The following is a 26221-nucleotide window of genomic DNA, read 5'->3' on the forward strand; positions in this document are numbered from 1 at the left end:
CGCGGCGCCGAAGACAGCCTCCCCTGGCTGCCCGCGGCTCAGCTGTTTGTTTTTTCGCCCGAAACAGCGCCGATCAGCTGTTCGGGCGAAATTGAAGCCCCCTCCTCGGGAGAAGAGGAGGGGGTGAGGCCCCAGGTAGGGGTAGAGTTCTCCGAGGCCGCCTGAGCTTGGAGCTTGGGCGGCTGAAGGATCGAACTCCCCCGAAGCCTGGGTTGCTCCCAGCTGGCCGTCGTCTCTGCTCCGAATTTTTTGGAGCAGAGCCAGGCGTCTGCGAACCATCCCTGCCTGAAGAAAGGACTATGATTTAAAGGAGCAGGCAGAGCGGTGCAAGAGGGAAAAAGGTGAAGAGGATTATTTTACTATACTCTCGAACTTGTTGGACTTTTTAAACTTTAATTAAAAGTGCGTCATAATTGAGGATTAAAAGATGGCGGCTAAACCTCCCTCTAAAACTCTCCGGAGTGGAGGATCCTCGCCGGTGCAACAATCATCACTACAGGCGTTGCACCCTCCTGAAGTGCTGACATCGAAGGATTTGCGAGATGCTCTGGATAAACATGCCCAGGTACTTTTGGAATCAATTAATCAATCAATTGCTGATAAATTTGCACAGATGGAGGAGAAATTGGAGAAATTCGAGGAAAGAATGGAAGAGAGGATGGAACAGAAGTATAGCGTGATGAGGGTAGACATTTTGACTTCAGTGCATAAAGTGGCGGAATGTGTGGAAGATTTAGATGAAAAAGTGGATGATTTGGCTCAAAGGAATGCTATATTAGAAGTTAAAGCACGCGAGAATGAAAATGTAAGAGGCAAATTGGAAAGGGAGTTAAGCCTTACCCAATATTACCAGATGCAGTTTGCTGTCAGAATCAGAGGTTTAAAAGAGAATGTTAAAGAAGATTTAAAGCAGCTGATCTCTGAGGCTTTCGAAGGGGTATTGAACCAGCCAGCATCTGAAATAAGAGCAGCTATGGACAAAGTGTTTCGGGTGAATTCATGGATTGCTAGACAGAGAAAATTGCCTAGAGATGTGGTGGTTTATTTTGCAAAAAGAGAAATTAGAGATCAAGTTATACAAGCTGCCTATGATGCTAAGGTCGTGATTGCTGAACAAGAAGTCTTGGTTTTAAAGGAAATTCCTCCAAGGATTTTAAGGGGAAGAAAGGACTATACATTTCTTGTGCAAGAGCTTAAGCAAAGAGATATAAGGTTCAGATGGGAGATTCCAGATGGGCTGATGGTGATGTATGAAGGTAAAAGATACAGGCTGATTACTGTGAAACAAGCGCGTGATTTCTACAATAATGTCTTAAAAGCAACCCCATTAACGCTTCTGGAAGCTGGAAAGGGATCTGGAGAAGAAGAACAACAAGAGGAGGAAACAGAGGAAATTGGTGCTGGAGGAGATCAAGCTACAATTTCTTTGGATGATCCTAGAGAGCAAAGAGTGACACGTGCTGCTTTAAAACGAGCAAAGAAAATAAAAGAACAAGATCAGCAAAAGCCTTCAGATTCTTCACAACGCATTCATAGCCAAGCTGTGGGAGGAGCACGGCCTAAGGAAGCTAGTCCTATCAAAGCTGTGGTCCAAGAGCTTTTCGAGGATATACATGGCAACTAAATTTTTAACCTGGAATGTTAATGGACTAAATTCACCGCAGAAGAGGAAGAAAGTTTTTCAATATTTAAAACAATTTAAGATAGATGTTATATGCCTGCAAGAAACGCATATTAGAGTTTTGGATCAAAAGTACTTATTGAACTCGAGGCTGGGTACGCAATTTGTTGCTTCTGCAGAGAATAAGAAAAATGGAGTGGTTGTTTATGTTAAAAGTGCCTTAACAGCGGATCTAATCGAAGCAGATAAGCATGGAAGATATGTTATGATCGAGCTGTTGTTAGCAGGTAAAAAGACGCTTTTAGTTGGATTATATGCACCGAATCAACAACAAGCTGACTTTTTTAGTTTACTTCATACAAAGCTTACCCAGTTGGATTATAAATCCTTTATTTTTATGGGGGACTGGAATGGAGTTATGGATGTACAGTTGGATAAGGCTGGAGCCTTTAAGCGCATTCCAAGTCACGCGAGACTGCCTAAATCTTTTTTTGAAATAAAGGATGACCTGGAATTGCGAGATATTTGGCGTGAGAGACATCTGCAGGAGAAGGATTATACTTTTTATTCTGATAGACACCAATCTTTTTCGAGGATTGACTTTATTTTGTTGACTAATGATTTTATTTTGAGAACTAAAAAGGTGAAGATCTGCGCAAGAACTATCTCCGATCACAGTCCAGTGTGGTTGGAGATTGATAAGGAAAAAGGAGATAGGCGCTCATGGCGCGTAAATGAGAATTTGTTTAGAAATCAGAGAAATGTGGAAGAATGCAAACAGCGGATGAAGGATTTTTTCGAGATTAATATGAATAAGGGTACCTCTATGGATATGGTTTGGGATGCCAGCAAGGCCTATATGAGAGGGGTGTTGATATATATGAATAATAGACATAGACGTGCAGTGGAAACTAGAAGGAAAGAATTGGAGAATGAAATAAAGGAAAAAGAAAAGGCTTTGATTTTGAACCCAGAGGATGTGAAGATCAAGGAAGCTATTAGACTGTTAAGAGGACAATTTGATAAATTAATGGCTGACCAAGTGGCGACCAATCTGCGGTTTGCTAGGCATAATACTTTCTGCAATGCTAATAAACCAGGCAGATGGTTAGCTTATAGACTGAGGAAAAAACAAAGGGCATCTAATATAGATAAGGTTGAGTATAAAGGAAGGGTTGTGTATCAACAGAATCTTATTAAGGATGCCTTTGTGGATTTTTACTCGAAATTATATACTAAAGAGGACATTAATGCAAAAGATATTGATAAGTATTTGGAGAAGGCTAGCATCCCGGTTCTTACGCAAGTACAAAAAGAGGGGATTAATCAACTGATTACAGAAGAAGAAATTTTTATAGCTATTAAGGAACTGAAGGTGGATAAAGCACCAGGCACGGATGGCTTGACTGCGGCCTATTATAAAAACTTACAATTAGAGATGATAAAACCGTTAAAGGAACTGTTCCAGACAATCCAGAGGGGGGGAAAGGTGCCTCAGTCTTGGAGAACAGCTTTTATCTCTTTGATTCCGAAGGAAGACCAGGATGCTACTTTAGTTAAAAATTACAGACCGATATCGCTTTTAAATACAGATTATAAGATATTTGCTAAGGTTTTGGCTAATAGACTGATGAGGGTTCTGCAACAGGTGATTCATGGGGATCAAACGGGGTTTATTAGTGGTAGACAAATGAAAAATAATGTGAGACATATAGTTGATGTGTTAGAGTTTTTGGAAAGGCACAACCAGATCTCTGCAGCGCTAATTTTTTTAGATGCTGAAAAGGCCTTTGATCAACTGAATTGGCAATTTTTGTTGAAAGTTCTAGATAAAATGGATTTTGGGGAAAATTTTTTACAGCCGATTAGGGCATTATATCAAAAACAAACTGCCCGAATCATAGTTAACAATAGTCTGACAGTAGCATGTAATATTGAGAAGGGCACAAGGCAAGGGTGTCCGTTATCGCCCTTGTTATTTGTGTTAACATTAGAGATACTATTGGTTAAGATTCGGAACTCGGAAAAAATTAAAGGGATACAAGTTGGGGATCAGGACTATAGATTGAGAGCATTTGCAGATGATCTGGTTGTTACAGTGACCCAGCCAGAGAACTCTGTTGTGGACCTGATGGAGATAATAACACAATATGGGAAGGTTTCTGGATTTAAAGTAAATATACAGAAAACTAAAATTTTGGCTAGAAATATGACAGTTTCACAGAAGGCTCTCTTAGAAGGATTAACTGGATTTGAGATTGTTAAAAGAGTTAAATATCTGGGGGTGATTTTGTCGCCCTCTAATACAAAGCTATATAAAAATAATTATGAAAAACTATGGGGGAAAATTCAAAAGGAATTGGAGAGTTGGCAAAAATTGCAATTGTCTTTGCTGGGACGGATTGCAGCAGTGAAAATGAATGTCCTGCCCAAATTTTTATTTTTGTTTCAAATGATACCGATTCTTAAGAAAGACTCTAATCTGGAGGAATGGCAGCGAGGTATCAATAAATTTGTGTGGGCAGGGAAAAAGCCACGAGTTAAACTTAAGATTATGCAGGATACTCGTGAGAGAGGTGGCCTTAAACTGCCTAATCTTAAATTATATTATGAAGCTGCTGCATTAGTAGGAATAAGTGATTGGATTAATTTGACACAATCGAGGTTATTAAATCTTGAGGGCCATGATTTGTTGTTTGGCTGGCATGCATATTTGTTGTATGATAAGAAGGTAGATACTGTGTTTAGGATGCATATTTTAAGACAGGCATTGCTGAGAGTTTGGAAGAAGTATAGACATAAGCTAAGCAGCAAGATACCATTGTGGGCAATTCCAAAACACACAATAGACAATATACATGCTGGTTTCAAACATGATGTGACTACGTACAAGGAAATTTTAAGCCTGGAAAGGAATGTTTGGTGTTTGAAATCATATAGCCTCTTGCGAGAAGAGAAGGTTGTTCAATCTTGGTTTCAATATATTCAATTACAGGCCAGGTGGAAAGAAGACCAGAAAAATGGATTTACAATGACTGATGGAAATTTGATAAAGCAGATTAGAAATCAGGGGTCAGCACATATTAAACGGATATACCTTGCATTGATAGAGATTGACTCGGAAACAGAGCTTGTTAAGGACTGTATGATAAAGTGGGCCCAAAATATCCAGGAAGTTATTACAATGGACATGTGGGAAAAGATTTGGGTGAGGAACGTAAAATTTACACAAGCTCAAAATTTAAGAGAGAACTTTTACAAAATGTTTTATAGATGGCATCTAGATCCTAAAAAGCTTGCAAGTATGCATCCGAATTATCAGCCTAAGTGTTGGAGGTGTGGTGATGAAGATGCAACGTATTTCCACATATGGTGGACTTGTAAAAAGGTTAAGGCTTTTTGGATAAAAGTCTGGTGGAATATGCAGAAGATTTTTAAACAGAGGATAAAGTTTTGTCCGCAACTTTTTTTGTTGGGAATAATTGCAGACGCTACAGTTGTGGACACTAAGCTGATGTTGAACTTAATTACGGCGGCAAGACTTTTGATAGGCCAATATTGGAAGAAAGAGGAACTGCCGACCATAGAAGAGTGGACTTTAAAGGTTTCCGACCTGGCAGAGATGGCGAAGATTTCGGCTTATTTGAAAGATCATTCGCAAGAACGCTATATTATGGAATGGAGAAAATGGATTGAGTTTATCCAGAACAAGTATAGGGTTAAGAAGTTTTACGTAGCATTTGAATAAGTCTTCTTTCGTTTTTTTTTCTTTTTTTTTATTCTAGTTTTTTATATATATTTAATATTGTTAAGGTGTGTCTTATCCTATATAAGCTAGAGAGTGATGGATTTTAGAACTTATAGTTGTTAGTATATGATTGTTTATGATTGCTTTTTATATATATACCTTGTATTTAGCTCTGGGAAGTCGGGGGGGGGAGGGGGAGGGTGGAGGGAGGGGGGAAGGGAGGGAGGTTGGGGGGAGGTTGGGGGGGAGCAGGGAGGGGGAAGGGGGGTTTCTTAAGGGAAAACTGTATTTTAAAACTTTTCAATAAAAAAAAAACTGTTTCAGTGTAGCAATATTCTTGGGATGTTTGGTGTGAATCGCTCTCTTAAGGTCATGCCACAGCATTTCAATCGGGTTGAGGTCAGGACTCTGACTGGGCCACTCCAGAAGGCGTATTCTGTTCTGTTGAAGCCATTGTTTTGTTGAATTACTTGTATGCTTTGGGTCATTGTCCTGTTGCATCACCCATCCTCTGCGGAGCTTCAGTTGGCGGACAGATGGTCGTACGTTTTCCTGCAAAATGTCTTGATAAACTCTGGAATTCATTTTCCCATCAATGACAACAATCCGTCAAGGCCCTGAGGCAGCAAAGCAGCCCCAAACCATGATGCTCCCTCCACCATGTTTTACAGTGGGGATGAGGTTTTAATGTTGGTGTGCTGTGCCTTTTTTTCCTCCACACATAGTGTTGTGTGTTTTTCCCAAACAACTTAATTTTGGTTTCATCTGTCCACAGTATATTTTGCCAGTAGTGCTGTGGAACATCCAGGTGCTCTTTTGCAAACTTCAAACGTGCTGCAATATTTTTTTTTGGACAGCAATGGCTTCCTCCGTGGTGTCCTCCCATGTACTCCATTCTTGTTTAATGTTTTCCTTATTGTAGATGTGTCAACAAAAATGTTAGCATGTGCCAGAGATTTCTGTAGGTCTTTACCTGACACTCTAGGATTCTTCTTTACCTCATTAAGCATTATGTGCTGTGCTCTTGCAGTCATTTTTACAGGATGACCATGCCTAGGGAGAGTAGCAACAGTGCTAAATTTTCTCCATTTGTAGACAGTCTGCCTTACCGTGGACACATGAACATCAAGGCTTTTGGAGATACTTTTGTAACCCTTTCCAGCTTCATGCAAGTCAACAATTCTTGATTGTAGGTCTTCTGAGAGCTCTTTTCTGCGAGGCATGGTTCACATCAGACAGTGCTTCTTGAGACCAGTAAACCCAAAACAGGTGTGTTTTTTTAAAGGGCAGGACAGCTGTCAGCAACACATCCAATATCATCACACTGATTGGAGTCAAGGTTGGCTCACTCCTGGCTCCAATTAATGTTTACATGTTATGTTCAATTAAAACATGACAACAGCTAATGTTTGTGTAGTATTATTTTAAGCAATAATGGCAGAAAGTGAAGAGGAACTGAAGAGTCTCTTGTTGCGAGTGAAGAAGGAGAGTGCAAAAGTTGGGTTGAAACTAAACATTAAGAAAACCAAGATCATGGCATCCGGCCCTCTCAATTCCTGGCAAATAGATGGGGAAGAAATGGAGGTAGTGACAGATTTTATTTTCCTGGGCTCCAAGATCACTGCAGATGGGGACTGTAGTCAAGAAATTAAAAGACGCTTGTTCCTCGGGAGGAAAGCCATGGCAAATCTAGACAGCACACTAAAAAGCAGAGACATCACCCTGTCAACAAAAGTGCGTATAGTCAAGGCTATGGTCTTCCCAGTTGCAATGTATGGCAGTGAAAGTTGGACCATAAGAAAGGCTGAGCGCAAAAGAATTGAGGCCTTTGAACTCTGGTGCTGGAGAAGACTCCTGCGAGTCCCTTGGACTGCAAGGCGATCAAACCGGTCAGTCCTAGAAGAGATCAACCCTGACTGCTCTTTAGAAGGCCAGATCCTGAAGCTAAAACTCAAATACTTTGGCCACCTAATGAGGAGGAAGGACTCGCTGGAGAAGAGCCTAATGCTGGGAAAGATTGAGGGCAATAGAAGAAGGGGACGACAGAGAATGAGGTGGCTGGATGGAGTCACTGAAGCAGTAGGCGTGAGCCTAAATGGACTCCAGAAGATGGTAGAGGACAGGAAAGCCTGGAGGAACATTGTCCATAGGGTCGCGATGGGTCGGACACGACTTCGCAACTAACAACAACAAATTTTAAGCAGACTGTGTTTTTCTATTGTTGTGACTTACATGACGTTTAGAGCGCATTTTATGGCCAATTCATGCAAAACTCCACGTAATCCCAAAGGGTTCACATACTTTTTCTTGCAACTGTATACCATTTCAGACAAATGGCTGTTCAGTCTCTTCTTAAAAACTTCCAGTGTTGGAGCATTCACCGCCTCTGGAGGCAGGTCGTTCCACTGGTTAATTGTTCTAACTGTCAGGAAGTTTCTCCTTAGTTCTAGGTTGCTTCTCTCCTTGACTAGTTTCCATCCGTTGCTTCTTGTCCTGCCTTCAGGCGCTTTGGAGAACAGCTTGACTCCCTCTTCTTTGTGGTAGCCCCTGAGATATTGGAACACTGCTATCATGTCACCCCTCACCCTTCTCTTTGTTAAACTACACATACCCAATTCCAGCAGCTGGGGGTTTTTGGTTTTTTTTTTTTGCCTTTTCAAAGTCAAATTACTTGGTGCAGGTTTATCTGAAGAATCTATTTACTGTACTGTCCCGGGTTTATTCGGACATTCCACCTCTTACTATGGGGGGTGAATTATTACCCCCCGTAGATAGGGCTCGCAACTTGGGAGTCCTCCTAGATTCACGGCTCACCCTGGAAGACCATATAGGAGCTGTGACTAGGGGGGCTTTCGCCCAGGTTCGCCTGGTGCATCAGTTGCGGCCCTATCTAAGCCGGGATGATCTATGCACGGTCACTCATGCGCTCGTGACCTCTCGACTTGACTACTGCAACACTCTCTACATGGGGCTGCCCTTGAGGACCACCCGGAAGCTCCAACTGGTACAGAATGCAGCCACGAGAGTTGTGTTGGGAGTCTCCCGATACTCCCACGTTACACCTCTGCTCCGTGAGCTGCATTGGTTGCCAGTTGCCTTCCGGGTGAGATTCAAGGTACTAGTAATGGTATTCAAAGCCCTACATGGCAGGGGTCCGGAGTACCTGAGGGAACACCTGCTGCCGGCATCGACTTCCCTCCGCCCTGTGCGTTCCCACAGAGAGGGCCTCCTCAGGGTGCCTCCGGTCAGAGAATGTCGACTGGTGGCCCCCAGGGGGAGATCCTTCTCTGTGGGCGCCCCGGAGCTATGGAATCAGCTCCCGGTTGAGCTCCGGACGGCGCCCGACCTTCGCTCCTTTCGCCGCGAGCTAAAAACATACTTTTTTGAACAAGCTGGCCTGGCCTGATGAGGGGATCGGGGGGTGGGTTTGCTATTGCTATTTATTAGGTTTTAAATATCTATTTTAGTATGTGGGCATTTATTTAATTTAGTTTTAACTTTTGTAATTTGTATTTTTATTCTTGCCCTGTTCACCGCCCTGAGTCCTGCGGGAGAAGGGCGGTATAGAAATATTATTAAATAAATAAATAAATAAATAAATAAATAAATACTGAAACTGCTTGGTGATGGTGGTAGGAATCTTTTTTTTTATGGGTTGATACTATCTGAGGTAAAGTGGGTAGTCACTGGGGAGAACTATTTTAATTGTTAATTTCTTTGATGGAGCCCGGAAGAAACTTGTTGGTTTATGATTTAACCTTTCAGTGTCAAACAACTTGATAGATTTGCAGCCAAAATGGCATCATACTGGAAAAGAAGGCTGTTTGGCAGTCCTTTGTTTGCAATAGTACAAAAACCTTTTAAATCCTAAAATAGACAACTTCTCCATCATTCCCAGTGAAGAAATCGATTCTATTCAGAGAGCATGGAATGCTACAACCTTGAGACTAGAGTGTGTAGTGCTGAATGGAGCGCAGTGGAATTCACCCACATTCCCCATTGTAAAATTTTGTTATAATTTCCCTTATATTAATGCAGAGGTTGGCAGCTTTTCCAGATGCCAAGTGCCATGCATGATGGAAACTCCAAATACAGTAATGAAACCCTAAGATGGTCAACATTTCTCAATAAGTATTTTGATAACTCTTAATGCTTTTAGCCCTTTTGAAAACAGTGATCTGAAATGGGCAGATTAAAAGAACTTTTTGATAATTTGAAATATAGTACATGCCACTTTAACGAGTACGGTGACATAGCAAAAAAGAAATCTGCAGTTTTCTAGTGAAAGACTTTCGGGGTAAGTTAAAAATACCTGCTTTGTAATATTGGGCTTTGCTTCCTTATTGTTTTCTTTTTTAGATCATCCATGTTGTTTTTTTCTGGTGAAAATAATCTCATTGAAAATAAAAATTGAAAAGAGGAAATATTTTGAAACCTTGAGGTTAATACTATCTAATACAGGGGTGTCAAACTCAATTTCATTGAGGGCCGCATCAGCATTGCGGTTGCCCTCAAGGGGCCGGGTGGGTGTGGCCAGGGTGGGCATGGCCTACTGGGTGGGCGTGGCTAGAGTGCATGTGGCCTACTGGGTGGGCATGGCCAGCTCTACATCGTTCGCATCAAGGGTGCCTATGGGGGCCTGGGCAGGAGTGGGAGAGATCTGAGGGTCTCTGGCAGAAGGAGGGTCTCTGGGCCAGGGCCAAGGCAGTGGGGGCCGTTCCCTCACTGTTTCCAGGATGGCTTCGCAGGCCACATGAAACCACTTCGCGGGCCTGATCCAGCCCCCGGGCCTTGTGTTTGACATGACTGATCTAATACGATGGACAGATATCATGCATGAAAGTTTGCTGGCTATACTATTAAGACTTTGTGCCCTGTGATTATTCTTGGATAACTTAGTTCTAATTTTACAAATGTGAGCTAGAAATCGACTTTTCAGTTTAAGCCATCATTTGTATTTTATTGATTTCATATCGCCCCGATCTAAAAACATACTTGTTCGAACAAGCCGGCCTGGCCTGAGGGGGGATTGGTGGGGTTTTTTATTGTCATTTTATTGGGGTTTTACTATGTATTAATTGTTTTTAGTGGGCATGTATTTAATCATTTTTTAATTTTTGTAATTCTGTATCTTTATTCTTGCCCTGTTCACCGCCCTGAGTCCTTCGGGAGAAGGGCGGTATAGAAATATTATTAAATTAAATTAAATATAATGAGATGATGAGATATTGCCAATTCTTGTTCACCTGGACAATAGTTTAGTTTGAAATTTATCCTTGTTTTGTTTTTCACAATCACCTTAATATTCATAATACTTATTTTCTTGCATGGAAAAGTGCTAAATTGGAATGGCTAAAAGATAGTAATTATTATATTAACAGGAGAAGAGAAGCTATTTGTGTTCACAATTTCATCCAGGAAGCAGAATTGCTTGTCATTGCCAGTCTCTTTATTTTTAAACTTAAATGATAGCGATGACTTGTTGACAAAAAAGTGACACGTGTTAGTATTTTGGTCCTCTTGGTAATAGGTGGTGTCATAATGTATTTCCAGAGTACAGTTCAGAGGTTTATATCCAATGTGCATAGTGCTCAGAAATGAATCTATATAGGTGATTATGGTAGCTCCTAGCCCTTTTCCTTTTAGCAGATTTCAAACTTAATTCCCCTAAAGTATTCTTTTATACCCAGAGGGTAAAAGAGGGTGTGTGTGTGTTAGTTGATAATAAGGAAGTTCTCAAAAATAATGTTGCTTTGTTATATTATAACTGAGCACTACAGCAGGTGGAAAGTCTACTTACCACATACTATCAGGCAAAAGCAATCAGAACCACGGATGAAAAGTCTCAGCAATAGTTTATTGCTAGTCAGCTGTGTTACAAGAAACTCACCAGACCAACTGCACTCCCCTGGCAATGGCAAGATAAGGCTTCCAAGTATTCTGGGGGAAGTCTGGCCTGTGCCGTTATTGCAGTGCAGTGACTCTAAAATCGGGCCCCTCTTGACCCCCTCCGTTCAGTTAACTGAAGATTTCCTGACACATACATCCTCAGCTGGTTATTTTTAATATTGAACATGTAGAATGAAAAATATAAATAAATATATTTGTAGTCCTCAGAGCTCCTCTTCCCTAACTCATTCCTTGATACTTCCCCCTTTCCACTGGGCTAACCATAAAAGAACCCATAATAAAGTAAAGTCCTTCCTGTCCTGAAATTCTCAGCTTTTATTTGATGTTAAATGGATGGATATTTTTATACTCGTTATGATCTCTTATCACTGCAAAAGTGGGTGGCTTTTGGATCCATTGATCTCAGTTCTGCTTATCTGTCATAAAGTAGGAATAATAATTTGACAGACATATTATCAAAATGAACAAGTGAAACCTTTTAAAGCTCAAAGTGCTATTATGCATGTTTGAGTGCTTCTACCCTTAAGAACTGCTAGGTATTCGGAACATATGTAACTGGTATCTATCATTTCAAAGATCTTTTGTTACTCTGGAGTTTTGCTGTGCTACAAAAAAAGCTTTATAGAATCCAGATGTGGTTATAATTGGTCAGTGTGCATTGTTTTTATAAGCTGATGCAAGTAAGTCAGGTGCTGGGATGATTTTAGCCTTTTGTTTCAGATGTCCATTTCAGAATGCAGCCTGTTACCTTGAATCAAATTTCTGATTGTTTTTCTTATCTAAAAATACCCCTATTTAAAGATTTTGTCTCCTTGTATGGTTTTGATTTGTAAGTGGCAAAATATACTTAGCACTTTACCTCCAAATGATATTTTGCAAAACTGGTATAAAATTATGTCGAGGGAAGGGAAATGCTAATGATTATATTTCTTTCTAATAGTACACTGTGCCACCCATAGAAAGGTATAATTTTTTTCTTGGAGGAACTTGCTGCAGTTGCAAAAATAAATTATTTTGTAGAGAGAAAAAAAAATAAAAGATGTACTAGTCTAATTCCAAAAAGCCAATCTGCAATTTGCTCAACCACTTTTCACAGGCCTATTCATTTTACTGCCTGTGCTGTTCAAAAAAGGGTGTCTTGAGAAGTTTCTTGTAAGCTTATACTTCTTCATAACTCTTGAATCTGCAACATGAGATATACAATAGAGGGAGGATTCAGAGCTTCCCTCTTTTGTACTCCCCAGACAACAACAGCAACAACAACAACGCAACAAACATTGCTCCTCATCCTTTCTGGAAATGTGGTATGATCATTAGGGCTGTCAAGCCTAAATATTTTCTTTTGTGTTCAACTCTCATGCGCAGTAAACAGTAATTGGGAAAGCACTTCTGAGAAAATTACAGTATTGCCTTTGAATTAGTTACATTGAAACTTATTGTCTTTTTAAAAAAACTCTGCCTTGACAACTTGAGAATGTAAATATTCAATAACCTTTTACATGGCTCTACTACCGGATTCACAAGCTAGGGATCTTTCAGTATGTTCATACCATTAACCAATTCTTTAGACCATGCCTGTACAACGTAACAGTATCAGATCGATTCCAGTCCCTTCCCTTGAGTATTTCTAGCTTCCTAGAGCATTTCTTTGTATCTATTGCAGTTCATTCTAACCCGCTTTTGGGATCATCTGCGGGCTATAGAAACCCATCAGTGCAATGTCAGATAATGGTGACAAAGAAGGCTAATAGTAAGCTTCCCAGGTACATCTAGTTGGTCGCTTCTCAAAATAGAACACTGGATTAAATCTGTTAGGTATAGCTAGGCTCTCTTGCTTGGAAGTACAGAGAAATGAAGTAGTAAATGACGGTTAATGGAGAAAAATTGCAAATGGATGGAAGTATATTTGTGTTCTTTATTGCAATTGTTACTCTACAAACAACTTCGTATAGATGATGTTAGGCTTATGATTATTAAGGAGGAGTAATCCTGAAAAAGAAAAAGAAAAGTCGGAAAGCAGCCCACAGCATGCCAAAATGCTCCTGGGCAGGTCTGGGGTTGCTTTCCCACTGTGAAAAATGGCCAGGTTGGCGGGGGAGCGGGGGGAGCGGGAGAGCCAAAAGCAACCCCTGAGCCACAGTGTGCCAAAATGTCTCTTTGCAAAGAGCTCCTGGGCAGGCCTGGCTTTGCACTGCAAAAAAAAAAAAGGAAAAGGCTGAAGGCATCTTCCCCCCCCCCCTTTTCACATTGTGAAACAAGCCCCAGCCTAAGGGAGCCCAGAGTAGAGGGTGGTTCTGAGGCTGCTGGCTGCCCCACAAGGTAGGGTACAGGACAGCCAAAAGGGCAGCGATGGCATGGAGGGAGATGGTGGGGGGGAGTTGGAGGCAGTCCCTTATTTTACTGAGGCTTGGGCCTGGGAGGGACCAAGCCCACAAATGGCTTGGATTGGAGCTGGTCTTTCACTTAACAATGGCAACAGGGATTGCTGAGATTGTAGTCGCTAACTGATTTGATCACGGGACACCTATCTCTATGATTATATTATTTAGTGACCAAAATTCTGGTCCTAATTGTGGTTGTAAGTCAAGGACTGTCTGTATTTGACTGTCTTTTTCTTTTATGGTACAGTACTTTTTCCACACAGAGATCTGCAGGGAGTGGGAAGATTGGAACATGTTGTTTTTGCACAACTAGCGGAAAAATTCAGCTGGAGCCCTTCTGTCTATAGAATGCTTTCGTTGAATTGATGTTTCCATGAAGTTAAGCTCAACTTGAAGGCGACTTAACAATAATCCATTATTTTAAATTCTTATACAGTCATGGCCGAAATTGTTGGCACCCCAGAAATTTTTCCAGAAAATCAAGTATTTCTCACAGAAAAGTATTGCAGGAACACATGTTTGGCTATACACAGGTTTATTCCCTTTGTGTGTATTGGAACACAACAAAAAAGGGAGGAAAAAAAGCAAATTGGACATAAGGTCAAACAAAACTCCAAAAATGGGCTGGACAAAATTATTGGCACCCTTTCAAAATTGTGGATAAACAAGATCGTTTCAAGCATGTGATGCTCCTTTAAACTCACCTGGGGCAAGTAACAGGTGTGGGCAATATAAAAATCACACCTGAAAGCAGATAAAAAGGAGAGAAGTTCACTTAGTCTTTGCATTGTGTGTCTGTGTGTGCCACACTAAGCATGGACAACAGAAAGAGGAGAAGAGAACTGTCTGAGGACTTGAGAACCAAAATTGTGGACAAATATGAACAATCTCAAGGTTACAAGTCCATCTCCAGAGATCTAGATCTAGATCTAGTGCGCAACATTATCAAGAAGTTTGCAACCCACGGCACTGTAGCGAATCTCCCTGGTCGTGGACAGAAGAGAAAATTTGATGAAAGGTTGCAACGCAGGATAGTCCGGATGGTGGATAAGCAGCCCCAAACAAGTTCCAAAGCAAGCTGTCCTGCAGGCTCAAGGAGCATCAGTGTCAGCGTGAACTATCCGTTGACATTTAAATGAAATGAAACGCTATGGCAGGAGACCCAGGAGGACCCCACTGCTGACACAGAGACATAAAAAAGCAAGATTACAGTTTGCCAAAATGTACTTGAGTAAGCCAAAATCCTTCTGGGAAAACGTCTTGTGGACAGATGAGACCAAGATAGAGCTTTTTGGTAAAGCACATCATTCTACTGTTTACCGAAAATGAAATGAGGCCTACAAAGAAAAGAACACAGTACCTACAGTGAAATATGGTGGAGGTTCAATGATGTTTTGGGGTTGTTTTGCTGCCTCTGGCACTGGGTGCCTTGAATGTGTGCAAGGGATCATGAAATCTGAGGATTACCAAAGGATTTTGGGTCGCACTGTAGAGCCCAGTGTCAGAAAGCTGGGTTTGCGTTCGAGATCTTGGGTCTTCCAGCAGGACAATGACCCCAAACATACATCAAAAAGCACCCAGAAATGGATGGCAAGAAAGCGCTGGAGAGTTCTGAAGTGGCCAGCAATGAGTCCAGATCTGAATCCCATTGAACACCTGTGGAGAGATCTTAAAATTGCTGTTGGGAAAAGGCGCCCTTCCAATAAGAGAGACCTGGAGCAGTTTGCAAAGGAAGAGTGGTCCAAAATTCTGGGTGAGAGGTGTAAGAAGCTTATTGATGGTTATAGGAAGCGACTGATTTCAGTTATTTTTTCCAAAGGGTGTGCAACTAAATATTCAGTTAAGGATGCCAATAATTTTGTCCGGCCCATTTTTGGAGTTTTGTTTGACAGTATGTCCAATTTGCTTTTTTTCCTTCCTTTTTTTGTTGTGTTCCAATACACACAAAGGGAATAAACCTGTGTATAGCCAAACATGTGTTCCTGCAATACTTTTCTGTGAGAAATACTTGATTTTCTGGAAAAATTTCTGAGGTGCCAACAATTTCGGCCATGACTGTATGCCAATACTCTGCTGGAGGAATATGTGGCATGTAATACTGCATTTTAAATAGCTGCTGGCTATTTAAAGGAGACTTTGCCAATATCCATTGTTTTAAATTCTTTAAATGGCAATACCTTATTAAAAGAATATGTAATACTGCATTCTTAATAGCCGCTACTGCTTTCATTCAGGGCAAAGGATGTAGCCACTCCTCTTTTTCCTTAAAGCAGGCTCTGTGAGGTAGGTTGCTAAGAGAATGAGCAAAAGTAACCAAGTCAGCTTCTGCTAGTGACAGTGGACTTAGAACCTGATCTCTCTGCTCCTTGTCCAACATGTTAACTACTACACCAATTTACCTTTTTGCTTAGAGACTCCTTGAAATAGAGGGTTTTAGGCCACATTATTAAAATATTAGTCCTTTGAGTCCTAAATGTCTTCTTTTATTTCAGATTGCTTTAAAATAGGTGTCTTAATCACTTGGCCTACAAACTGGGCGACTGTGAGTTCTAGACCCAGTTTAGGCATGAAAACCAGCTGGGTGAGTTTGGCCAGTCACTCTTTCTCAGCCCAACCCACCTCACAGGTTTGCTGTTGTGGAAAACATGGAGGAAGAACTAATATTGGATATGTTCCACTACTTTGAATTATTTGTAAAAATGATAAAGGCAGTTAAAAATGAATAAATAAACTTATTAGAAATTAACTACTTTACTTTTAATCATCCCTGTTATAAAAAGATTATTAAGGCTAATTTAAGTTGCAGATTTCAGATCTCCTTGCATTTTAGTTCTTCAAGTTCCAGACATCCTTGCATTTGTAACCTGAGTTCTTCATTTGTATATGTGTGTGGACCATAACATAACTTGCATCTTAAAGCCAGTTTTTTTTATTTCAATGTCTTAACAATCTTACCTCCATATTAGAATGAGTTCCTATAAATATCAACTACTATGCAGAGAGTTATCAGCTGAATAATTGAGCCAGAGTGGTGGTGTCTTTAAGGTGTTAGGTGCTGGTGAGACCCAAATTCAAATTCACCCTCAGCTGTGGAACTCACTGGTTTGAGATGAGAGATTCACTCTTTTTCAGCACAATTTATTTCATGGTGATAGATACATATGCAATGCTCTGTGTGTGTGTGTGTGTGTGTGTGTGTGTGTAAATGTATATGTATATAGCATTTGCTTTTTAAACTCCTGGGTGTGTATATACGTCTGTGTATGTACTGAAAGAGAGAGAGTGTGTGTATTTGATGCTATGGAAAAAAAGGAAGAAGGAACATTGTGTATGCTACTTTAAACTTGCGATCAAAAGGTTGGATATAAATTTAACATTATTTTATCTATTATCTTAAAAAAGCATGCTGATTGAGAAATGTTAGAATAATTCTCATAATTTTATATTTGCACTTAGGCAGGTTTCAAAGTAAGGAAAATAATCCAGAATGAGAAATGCATCTCCTTCACTTTTGTTATTCTAGAAAAGCACTAACTACCATAAAGTTAGTTGCACTAAGAAGGCAGCTTCCCATGTTTCTGGCATTGCAGTTTGTGATTGGCTTCAACAGTTGGATTCAGAAATCACCACTATTGTTCAAAATAGTGTGCATCTAAATTACTGTGTCATTTTTGTATTTATAGCCCATCTTATCTGTAAGTTCAAGGTAACCCATGTGAGGGTCTTCCCAGTTTTTTTCCATAACAAAAATCTGTCAGATGAATTGAATCAAGAGAGAACTCAAAAAAACCTACCAGTGACCTTGGTTCATTACCTATGTAGGTAACATTATCAGTGTAAGGAAGTAAACAGCTTGCCTGCTGTTGTATACTATATAGTGGCTTGCCTTGCCAGTCTTGGTGGGATGTGGTGGGATGTCTTGTCGATGACTCATTGATTAGGGAATTGTTTCCCCCATGATTGTTTATCTGGTGCAGTTTCCTGCTTTTCTGGATGTTGGCTGTGGGAGAGGTTGTATTTTAACTTGTTTGCTTTCTTCCTAAGTTTTTGATTGTATCCTTTAAATAGTGTGCAAAGGGAGTTTATCTCTATGCATCTACTGACGGGTAATTTTTTTTAAATGCCAAGCTTCCAGGAATTCCCTAGCATTTTTAAATTTGGGTTGTTCTAAATGTTAACAGTTTTGCAGTTGAAACTGGGGTTGAGTCTGTCCATGATTTGCAAGACTGAGTTATTGTAATGTAGTGTAATGTATTCAGTTTAGGTTTGTATGATTCTAAATATCTCTGGGCAATTCACAATATAACAAACAATAAAATACAATATGAATCGAATGCAATGCAGTAATATAGTGCAGTACAGTACAATACAATACAATGCACCGAGTGCCAGTTGGTGCTCATTAATGCAGTCTGCCAGTCTTCTACCTGTTTCTCCTCCTAAGTGCTACAGCAATGGCACTTAAACTTACATACCTCTTCATAGTGCTTTAGAGCCGTCTCTAAACAGTTTCTGAGTCAGCATATTGTCCCCCCCCCCCAACAATCTGGATCCTCATTTTACCGACCTTGGAAGGATGGAAGGCTGAATCAACCTTGAGCCGGTGAGACTTGAACTTTGGTTACTGGGTTCTTTTGGTATGCTAAACATATGGGGGGGTGGATTTTGTGCTACAGTGATACTGAATAGTAGTATTTTTTTTTAATTATCTCAGATGTTTTTGTAAGTTTCAATAATTCTGTTTTGGTGGTTTAGGTAGTTAGGCATTTAGATGAAGTTGCTTAGGTATCCATTGTGTTGGAAAGATTGTATAGGTGGTCTGTCACCCCTTTTTGGCATTACAGTAGATTACTTGTGCCAGTTTGAATAATGTTCTTTTCCATCCCCACTTGTTTATTGCTTTGTTAGTGAAGCACTTGGATAGTGAGAGTTGTTTTCCAATGAACTTTGGAACAAACAATTTGCCATTGTTTCCTCTGTTGATGAAAATATCCAGGAAAAGTACTATGGCATTGTTTTCTTCTTTCTTAAATTTTATTCCTTTAAAGTTATTGTCTCGTAAACAATGGTGATTAACAGTTATATCATATGGTAAGGTGGAGTTTTTCGAAAGCTATATCTGTAGTTACATTTGATAAAAATGGTTCCTAAATGATAGAGGCTATTGGAGTCTGTAGAGTCTATCGCTAGGTGAAACACTAGGCTTTAGGGAATACGGAAATTCACCCGTCCTTTCTTTCCATAGTCTTGGGGCAGAATGTTTTCTAGTCTGTTTTTTTCATAAAGAGGTGGGCTTTTTTCTACCATTTTAGCAAATTAGGAATGCTATAATGACTCCAGGGTTTATTGAGAATTATGCTGTAATACTAAGTATATAAAACTACCTTCTCTTTTTTAATGCAGAACAGCTGAGGCTTGTAATTTCATTAAAAATCTGACTTTATTGAAAACATAAAAATAATGCTTAGCAGTGGTAATTTGTCTTTAGGGCAGTATAGCAAATCAGTAATGGAACTATAGCTTAAATCAAACATGAAACTAATTATATTTCATCTACTTTCTTTAAAATATTAATATAAAGCAACATAAATTATGTTTCAGGTAACAGTGTTTGTGCATAGTTCAGAGGATGAGGGGCATTTAAGAAAGAGGGTACATAGATGATAGATAGATAGATAGATAGATAGATAGATAGATAGATAGATAGATAGATATTTCACCAGTATTCTTGTTTCTTTGATATAAGTGTCAACGCTTGTCCTGCAGCAGGCAGAGCGAAGAACCGAAACAGGAACGAGAGACCTCCACTGCGAACTGAAAGCACTTTATTCCTCAAGGCAACAGCCGCAGCAAGAAACAAAGCCAGCGTTGGCCGCTACCCGCAGCCAACGCTGCTATATACACGCTCAAAGCACCCACCCATACTCCACCCAAACACGCCCACGCCCTCCCATTCCCTATATCTTCCCCACCCCTCCCCTGCAAACCCTTTCGCCCAGCGCCTAGTCAGGTAAGCCCTCGCCCATGCTCCTCCACCACCATGCTTCACCCCCACTCCCCCTCCCTGCCATGCCCAGCTCCGGTCCCCTCCGTGGTCGCCGGCGTTCGGGCCACCCAGGCATTGTGGCGGGAACGAGCCCATCCCCCAACAAGCACATCGACTCCTGAGCAGAACTGTCCCGCGCCCCGGGCTGCTCCGCCGAACATGGACTCGACAGCTGTAGCCGTGGGAGGGCCGGCGACAAGATGTGGGCTTCCGAGGCAGCGGCTGCCGCGCCAGCCGTTCCGGAGCTTCCGCCGGTCATGCCGTCAGCCGGGGTGTCCTGCGCAGGCGCGGCGTCGGACGGAGACAGCAGCGGCGACGCGGCCGCCCAACGAGCCTCCGGAGCCTCCCGGGCCGCCGTGGAGTAGGGTGGGTCCGGCGAGCGCAGGGCAGGAGGAGCCGTAGGGGTGGAGGGCCCCCCCTCGAATGTCGGTGCCACAGGGCCCGACATAAGTATTCAATAATTTGTTATTTTCATTTCATTTCATTTCATTTATTAAATTTATATACCGCCCTTCTCCCGAAGGACTCAGGGCGGTGAACAGGGCATATATAAATAGCAAATACAAAAGTTAAAAAAGGAATTAAACAATTGCCCAGATAAAAACAGTAGCAATATAAAAACCCATTAAAAACCCTAACGCCCCCCATCAGGCCAGGCCAGCTTGTTCAAATAAATGGGTCTTCAGACCGCGCCGGAAGGAGCGAAGGTCCGGTGCCATCCGGAGCTCAACCGGCAGTTGGTTCCAGAAAGCCGGAGCACCCACAGAGAAGGCCCTCCCCCTGGGGGCCACCAGCCGACATTCTCTGACCGGAGGCACCCTGAGGAGGCCCTCTCTGTGGGAACGCACAGGGCGGAGGGAAGTTGATGCCGGCAGCAGGTGGTCCCCGAGGTACTCCAGACCCATGCCATGTAAGGACTTAAAGACCATAACCAAAACCTTGAATCTCACCCGGAAGACAACTGGTAACCAATGCAGCTCGCGGAGCGAAGGTGTAACATGGGAGTACCGGGAAACTCCCAAGACAACTCTCGCGGCCGCATTCTGTACCAGTTGGAGCCTCCGAGTGGTCTTCAAGGGGAGCCCCATGTAAAAAGCATTGCAGTAGTCCAGGCGAGACTTGGTTTTTAATGCTTGGAATATAGTATTCATACTGTTGTGCAGAAGTTCTAAACTTTGTACTACTATGCCCCCCTAAAGCAATAAATAATGTTCTTTGAACATCCCTGAACTGAACAAATGATTTCATTAGTTGGACAAGAAATAAATATACCTCTTAGATGTAATACCGGTAATTGTTTTTTAATCTCTGTTGGTAGCTTTGAAAAGTACCAGGCTAATCAGGCTTTCTAAAATTGTTCGATTCTCCCTGTTAATTGCTTGTGGAAGGGTCCTAATCTCCAGCTTGAGAAATCTTCTTGTAGACTTTTATAATACATTAAAAGTTAACTTATTTGCCCTTGTTTGATTCTATCTGTATATAGTACAATCAGACTCATGTTAAATTGTTAAAGCATTTTTCTTTAACAGAACAAAAGTGCCAAGGTAATAGTTAAAATGCACCAAAGCAATGAACACTTTGAAATGTGGGGCTTACAGTAAAATATTTCATTTGTTGATTGAGTTAGACTTAGGTATGTGTGGAAGTTGTAAGGTCTTTATCTTTACTCCTCCTTCATTGAAACGTATGCTGACATGATATGTAGAATTATCTCTACTGCTACTTAAGAATTGTCTCTTTTGTGGATATAAATGAGAGCTGAAACTGCTTAGTATTCATTTATTTTCTTGGCAATCATACAAATATGTTTTTGATTTTCCTGTCTAGCCAACAGGTCTGGAATTCCCAAGTAGTTTCCCATCCAACTACTCAACACAGGCTTTGAATTTAGGGAAGGTGGTGTAAGTGCTGTTACCTACAGAGGCAGTGTCTCATACAAATTGATTAAAAGAAAAGATTGCATTGTTTGCAGTTTGCACTGAAGGATACCAATAGTTCAACTTAATCCAAATTGAACATTTTCGAATGACAACTAAGTTACAAACTCTACAATATTCAATTGTAAACGTTTTGTAATCTAATGTAAATTACTCAGAAGTAGTATTTCCTCTTGGCTGGAGAAATGTAACAGTTGATGAAATGTTAGTGATTCTATGTAACAGTTAAACTAGGGAATACAGTTATTCTTCAGGCAAGTTGCTAAATTTATTTATTTATTTATTTATTTTATTACATTTATATACCGCCCTTTCCCGGAGGACTCAGGGCGGTTTACAGGGTAATTAAAAACCAAGATACAAAAGTTAGAAACAAGTTTAAAAAGAAATTATATTTGTCCCTGTATAAATAAAACCCCAGTTAAAATAAGATTAATCCTCAGCCTGGGCCAGAGTTAAATAAAGTTAACTTAGGTTCTTTCAGTCAGCGCAACATGAATAAAACAGCCTTTTACAATATTACCAACTGTATCTGCTCTGCGTAATACAACGAGAGCCAGCATGTTTTGCTTTTTGCTCAGGGCTGACATAAAGTGCTTCAGCAAGTATTCAGACCTCCTTCGCTTTTGTCAATTTTGTTCTGCTGCAGCCTGATTCTACAATTGTTGAAATTCATTTTTTTCTCATTAATCTACACTCAGTACCCCATAATGACAAAGGGAAAACAGCATTTTAGAAATGGCTGTAAATTTATTAAAAAGAAAAAAAAACTGAAATAACACCAGATGTCCATTTAGCAAGTAGCAAGCACTTTCAGGCAGAGTAAAAGGCAAACGGCATTTTTCAAATCCTGGAATTAGGAGAAAAATAGCCCTCTCTCTTTATCTTGCTAAATCCTTGCTTCTTACAGCATTTTGATATAGGTTTAAACACAATTCTTGCACAGAGGTGTGTTAATAGGACAATACAACCAAAGCAGGGGAAATCATTAAAACAGTGACAGAGGCAATATCTGATAAGCTTTAATAGCCAGGAGGTTGACCTATTAAAGGTCTTGAGTGTAAATAGGAAGAATTTCAGATTGTATGCTTGAGCTTCATTTGAGAGATATAACTTATTCAGTTATATTCAGTGGGGAAATCTAATAAGACTGGGGATGCATTAAGAAATTGGAAAACTGATACCACTGCAGATGTCAAGGATATGTGTGATCTATCTGTTTTGGGAAAGGCATCACAGGATGCAGCAATATGTGTTATTATTGTATGGTAGAAATCTGTGAGATATCTTCTAGTGTTTGTATCACACTAGTGAATTCATTGGTAAATCAGTGACTACAGGTAGTCCTTGACCTAGAACCATAATGGAGCCTGCCCATTACGGCCGTATATCATGACAGTTGTTAAGCAAGATTGCCTCGTTTAATGACTCCCACCTCCTGCTCTCCCTGCTGTGGTCATTAAATGGAGCACAGGGTGCCTAAGGGATGGGAGAGGCCCTGGGAGACCTAGCACAGGTCCAGGCCTGCCTACCTTAGTCCTCTCTCACTTCTTGAGACATCTTATGCCTGCCCCTCAGGGTCCTCAGAGCCCTTGGGCTGCTTCCTTCCCACTTCTGCAGGCCTCCCCCCCCCCACACACAGAGAGGTTCTTGAAGGCTTTCCCCTCTTTTGGTTGCCTTCAGGGCTTGGGCCTAGTGCCCATCACACACACTTTTTCAAAATCTCCAGAGTTCTGGACCGTAACGTTGAGGAAAAAAAGTCAGGGCACTTCATTTCTCATTATCCCTGGGGCAATGCAACCACATTATAAAAGCAGCCATCATTTCAATGTATTCAGTCCAAGCCCTCCAGGGACCTGGCAGGGTAAAAGTAAGGGGGATAGGTAAGGAGGCACTGCAACGTCCGTGCGGTCAGTTGTAAGGGCTAATAACTATGAGGTACTGTAGCTGCTGTAACTCCAAGGACCTTAAGTGACCAGTTATAATTCAAGGACTAAGTGTACTGGTACACACACACACACACACACACACACAAAGGTAAAGGTTCCCCCGCACATGCGTGCTAGTTGTTTCTGACTCTAGGGGTGGGTGCTCATCTCCGTTTCAAAGCCGAAGAGCCAGCGCTTGTCCGAGGACGTCTCTGTGGCGCACGGAACGCTGTTACCTTCCCACCGTATTTTTCTACTTGCATTTTTACGTGCTTTCGAACTGCTAGGTTGGCAGAAGCTGGGACGAGAAACAGGTGCTCACTCTGTTACGCGGCACTCGGGATTTGACCTGCCAAACTGCCAACCTTCTGATTGACAAGCTCAGCGTCCTAACCCACTGAGCCACCGCATCCCTACATACATACATAAATACATACATACTTTTCTTGGCTTGCATACTTTGTACTTTAATTTTTAAAAGTTATTTTTTTAAAAAATTAAAGTTTTTTCCAAAAAAAAATGTAAAGGTCAAGGATGCATTAAAACAGGGGTGTCAAACTGCCGACTCACGGGCCAGACGCATCATGAAGAAACCGCGCCCACCCCATTGCTGGCAATGGTGAAAAAGTGGTGAAATTATGTGATATCACGTGACGTCGTGAGTTTGACATGTCTGCATTAAAACAATAATGAAAAAGCAGATAGAGCAATTCAAGGGTAGTATTAGCCCTTTGAGTCCCTAGGTCAGAAAACACACACCACAGGAATACTACTTTATTATTTCAAGACATAGTAATGGAATCTTAAAAGTCTGCCAAAGTGTTGTTCTATCCTTCTAATACAAATAGATTCAGGGTGGGATTATTAGGGTCTCTTTCTCCCATTATCTCCTTTCCCAGAACTAAGTTATCTGGTTTGCTTTCTTTAACAACTCTTGCATTCCTTTTCCGATATTATATCTGCATGTAAACAAACAAGAAGGAAGAAAAATATTGGAGGCAGGCATGTCGTTTTCTAAAATTCAAGATAACTCTGTGTCAAAAAGGGATAAGGAGAAGAGACTTTCGTTCTTAAAGTTACAGTACAAAAATTGACTGTAACAAAATATAATACAATAAAAGACTCAGATGTATAAACTTTAAAGTGGCTCAGTAACATAAAACAAGCATGTGTATTTTGTGTATGGATTCTACACACTGCATCCCTAAGTTCAAGAAAGCTTTTCTATTAAAGGACTTAAAATCACTGCTTCATACTGGGATTTCTGTCTTAATTTTTTATGATATTCAAAAGGTGAAGGCTTTGTGAACTATAGATTTAAATTTAAGTCAAACATACAAAATACATGAGAGAGAGGAGTGAACAAAGGTATTGATTGATCATCTTCTCTTTTCTACTTGTGTGCATATCTATAATATGGTCAGAATTGGAATATTGTTTATTGCTGGTGATTACAAAATCAATACAGATAGTCCTCCACCTACAGCAGTTCATTTAGTGATTGTTCAAAATTACAGCAACTCTGAAAAAAGTGACTTATTACCATTTTTCACACTTATGACTGTTGCAGCATCCCCATAGTCTTTATGACAGTTGCAATGTCCCAGGGTCATGTGGTCATCTTTTGCGACCTTCTGATAAGCAAAGTTAATGGGGGGAAGCCAGATATAATTACAGTGATTCACTTAACAACTGTGGCAAGAAAGGTTGTAAAATGGGGCCAAACTTACTTAACAAATATCTCACTTGGCAATGGAAATGTTGGGCTCAGTTGTAGTCGTAAGTCGAGGACTACCTGTATGGAACATGGAGATGGAAGATGCTAATCAAATAAATTGCATTCTAAATAATAGGAACTAGAGTATACTTACTCTGCTTTACTTAATGGTAAATAGAAAGGTTACGATAGAGCCCTATCAAATTGTGTATGGTGTAGATAAATAATATTAGAACCTGGGGACAGAAACAACAGAAAATAGTAAGTACTTCACATTGCATAAAGTTTAGGGATCTAATGTAATGATTGCACTAATATGGACTGATTTAAAAAAGGGAAGACAGGAATGTCATTGTTGACTATACTTTGCCTCCAATATTAGATGTTGAATAACATAAATGGAATTGCTGAGGTCTTTTCCACTTATATCCTGCTCGGGTCTCCTTAGGCATTTGGCTGCTAGCATGTATGTTACTAAAAATATTCAAGATCAACAGAAGGACACTAATATTCCAAAATGCACCCAAACTGTTTTTTTACAGAATATGCAATTTATGAAATATTTGTATAACTGACTTTTTTCTTCTTTTTTTTATTGAAAAGTTTTACAGTACATTTTATCTTTAACAATCCCCCCTCCCCCCACCCCTACCTAACCCTCCCTATCCCTCCCCCCCATTCCCCCTCCCCCCCGACTTCCGAGAGCTAAGTACAAGGTATAAAAACAAAGAACAATCATAAACATCCATATGCTAACAACAATAAACTATTAATTCTATCGCCCTCTAGCTCATATAAAATGGCTACAAGCAATACTAATGTTACAAATAAAAAGAAAAAAAAGAAAAAAGAAAAGGAAACTTATTCAAATGCTAAATGAAACTTTTTAGTCCCATATTTGTTCTGAATATAATCAATCCACTTTTTCCACTC

General features: G+C 40.6%; 1 protein-coding gene across 2 annotated transcripts in view; it reads left to right on the forward strand.

Moving 5' to 3' along the window:
• MOB2 (MOB kinase activator 2) overlaps positions 1 to 26221 on the forward strand; it is a gene marked incomplete at its 5' end in the record, with an annotated part of 130129 nt that overhangs the window by 32428 nt on the left and 71480 nt on the right. Inside the window, one exon of one of the 2 annotated variants that reach the window (XM_081315303.1) lies at positions 17428 to 17478. The exons of the other annotated variant lie outside the window; for it this stretch is intronic. Within the exon in view, the coding sequence (XP_081171429.1) occupies positions 17477 to 17478 (2 nt within the window). Of the gene's footprint in view, positions 1 to 17427; positions 17479 to 26221 lie in introns of those variants that run through there. 2 annotated transcript variants of the gene reach the window in all.

The sequence above is a fragment of the Vipera berus genome, assembly GCF_964194415.1.
Source record: "Vipera berus genome assembly, chromosome: 1".
NCBI lineage: Eukaryota > Metazoa > Chordata > Lepidosauria > Squamata > Viperidae > Vipera > Vipera berus.